This window comes from Mus musculus, chromosome Y, assembly GCF_000001635.26.
Source record: "Mus musculus strain C57BL/6J chromosome Y, GRCm38.p6 C57BL/6J".
NCBI lineage: Eukaryota > Metazoa > Chordata > Mammalia > Rodentia > Muridae > Mus > Mus musculus.
The window spans coordinates 13043219-13045572 of NC_000087.7; the positions used below are offsets into that span (position 1 = coordinate 13043219).

At 40.4% G+C, this 2354-nt stretch overlaps 1 protein-coding gene across 1 annotated transcript; it reads left to right on the plus strand.

Moving 5' to 3' along the window:
- The first annotated feature begins 1194 nt into the window (after nt 1-1194).
- Nucleotides 1195-1989, plus strand: Gm20807 (predicted gene, 20807). Its single transcript, XM_011251041.2, has one exon. The coding sequence runs from the start codon at nt 1291-1293 to the stop codon at nt 1987-1989; it is 699 nt and encodes a 232-aa protein (XP_011249343.1). The 5' UTR covers nt 1195-1290.
- Nucleotides 1990-2354: the final 365 nt, after the last annotated feature.

Here is a 2354-nt window from a genome sequence, read left to right on the forward strand (position 1 = left end):
CTCCTGAATTTATTATCCTTGCTAACGATATCTCCTTCAAAATTCCATTAAAATGCCAAAGCTCTTCATTGTCCTTATGTATTTTAGAAGATGTAACTTCTAAATGGCTGATATTGCCTGGACTTGTTGAGGCCGGAGTTGCAGTGGCAAATAATCACCAAATAATCCTGAGGCTGGGTCAGGTAACACAATACAGAAGGCCAGTGGTGTGCTGTGTCCCTGGGATATTTGTGAATATTGCCACCTATTTCACAGCTTGCAGGTACAAGAGAGGGTAGGTGACAACTCTGGCTCATTTTCTTTATTCTGTTCTCTCCTTGATCATTTTGGGTAAAAGGCATACCAACTTCCACATTGACATAGACATGCAAGGAGATGTTCCTCAGCAGAGGCAAATTAGCTCAGGGCTGAAGACATATTCATCTGAGTATATTATTCTGATCTCTCGAGAATTACTTGTTAATTTCCCTTTGATAATTTCCTTGTTTCCTTTATTTATTTGTTTGTTGTTGTTGTTGTTGTTTTGTTTGTTTGTTTTTTCTTTGGATGGGTGTTTAATTTTACTTTGAGTGTGTTTGTGTGTAGCTTTGGCTGTTAGGAAAATCACTTTGTAGAATAGACTAGCCTTTATCTCACTAAGGTTTGCCTCCCTCTGCCTCTTGAGTACTAGGATTAAAGACTTGGGTTACTACCATCTCCTATTAACTTCTGATTTGATTGTTTGTTTTGTTTTGTTTTGTTTGTTTTTCTTTTTTGTTTTTTGTTTGTATGTTTTGTTTTGTTTTTGTTGGTTTTTTGTTTTAGTTGTTAATGTTGTAGCTGATTTGGAGACATTTTTTCTTTGTCTATCACTGGCTGCCCTGGAACTCACTTTGTAGACCAGGCTGGTCTCTAAGTCAGAAATCTGCCTGACCCTGCCTTCTGAAAGCTGGGATTAAATGTGTGTGCCACCATAGCTGGATTATGAGATTCTTATTTTGATCAAATTAAGTTTAGAAGCCCAAACATGTTTAGCATAACCTTCTTGACCTGCTCAAAAATTCCATTAGAGAAGAGCCTTGGTCCTGCATTCTCTCCCACCCTACACCCATTGCCTTTCAGTAACTCATATATATGACAGTAGCAACAGCATTGTGTCTGGTTTAAACAGGCAATATCTTCAATCCAAGGCAATGGGCAAGTATATTTGAACACAGAATGATAGCCACAAGACATCTGCCTGGGTTTGGTGTGGTATACCACAGCAAGGCTACAGCCATGTAGAAGAAAATACCTTTGAAGAGGCTTAGCATGTCATCCCTCATGAAGAAGAGGAGGAGGAAGTCTTCTTCCAACACCCTGAGGAATATTGTCGGCTGCAGAATTTCTCACAGTTGGAAGGAAGGTAATGAGCCTGTCACCCAATGGAAGGCCATAGTTCTAGATCAACTGCCAACAAACCCTTCTCTTTACTTGGTGAAGTATGATGGAATTGACAGCATCTACGGATTGGAGCTCTACAGTGATGACAGGATTTTAAACCTTAAGGTTTTGCCTCCCATAGTAGTATTTCCTCAGGTGAGGGATGCCCACCTCGCCAGAGCCCTGGTTGGCAGAGCGGTACAACACACATTTGAGGGGAAAGATGGCTCTGAGGTCAACTGGAGGGGGGTGGTGCTAGCCCAGGTGCCAATCATGAAGGATTTGTTTTACATTACCTACAAGAAGGATCCAGCTCTCTATGCTTATCAGCTCCTGGATGACTACAAGGAAGGTAACCTCCACATGATTCCAGACACTCCTCCGGCTGAGGAGAGATCAGGAGATGACAGTGATGTGTTGATTGGTAACTGGGTGGAGTACACCAGAAAAGATGGTTCCAAAAAGTTCGGAAAGGTTGTTTACCAAGTTCTAGCCAATCCTTCCGTGTACTTTATCAAGTTTCATGGTGACATCCATATCTATGTCTATACTATGGTGCCAAAGGTTCTTGAAGTTGAAAAATCATAAAGTACAGAAACGTAAACATATAGGACTGGAAGAAAAAAAAAGTTTTTTTTTTCCTGTGTTGGCTACATAAGGGTCTTTGATAATCCCAGTATCTTTGCCAATAAAATGTGTTTTGTTCTAAAAATGTAAATGTGTGACATGACATGCTGTGAGTGAACAATTTGCTGGACGAGATGGCCTACAGTGGAAAGAACTTCAAATGAAGATGAAAGTTTCATTTCAGGCGGTGAACAGTACATACACCTAAAATCATACATGCTAAAATAAACAGCTTCTCTGGTCTGCATTCAGAATAAGGAATTGGAGATGGAACTTGGAGGAGCAGGGATGGCAGAAAAAGATTGATGTTTAGTAAGTAGGGGAGA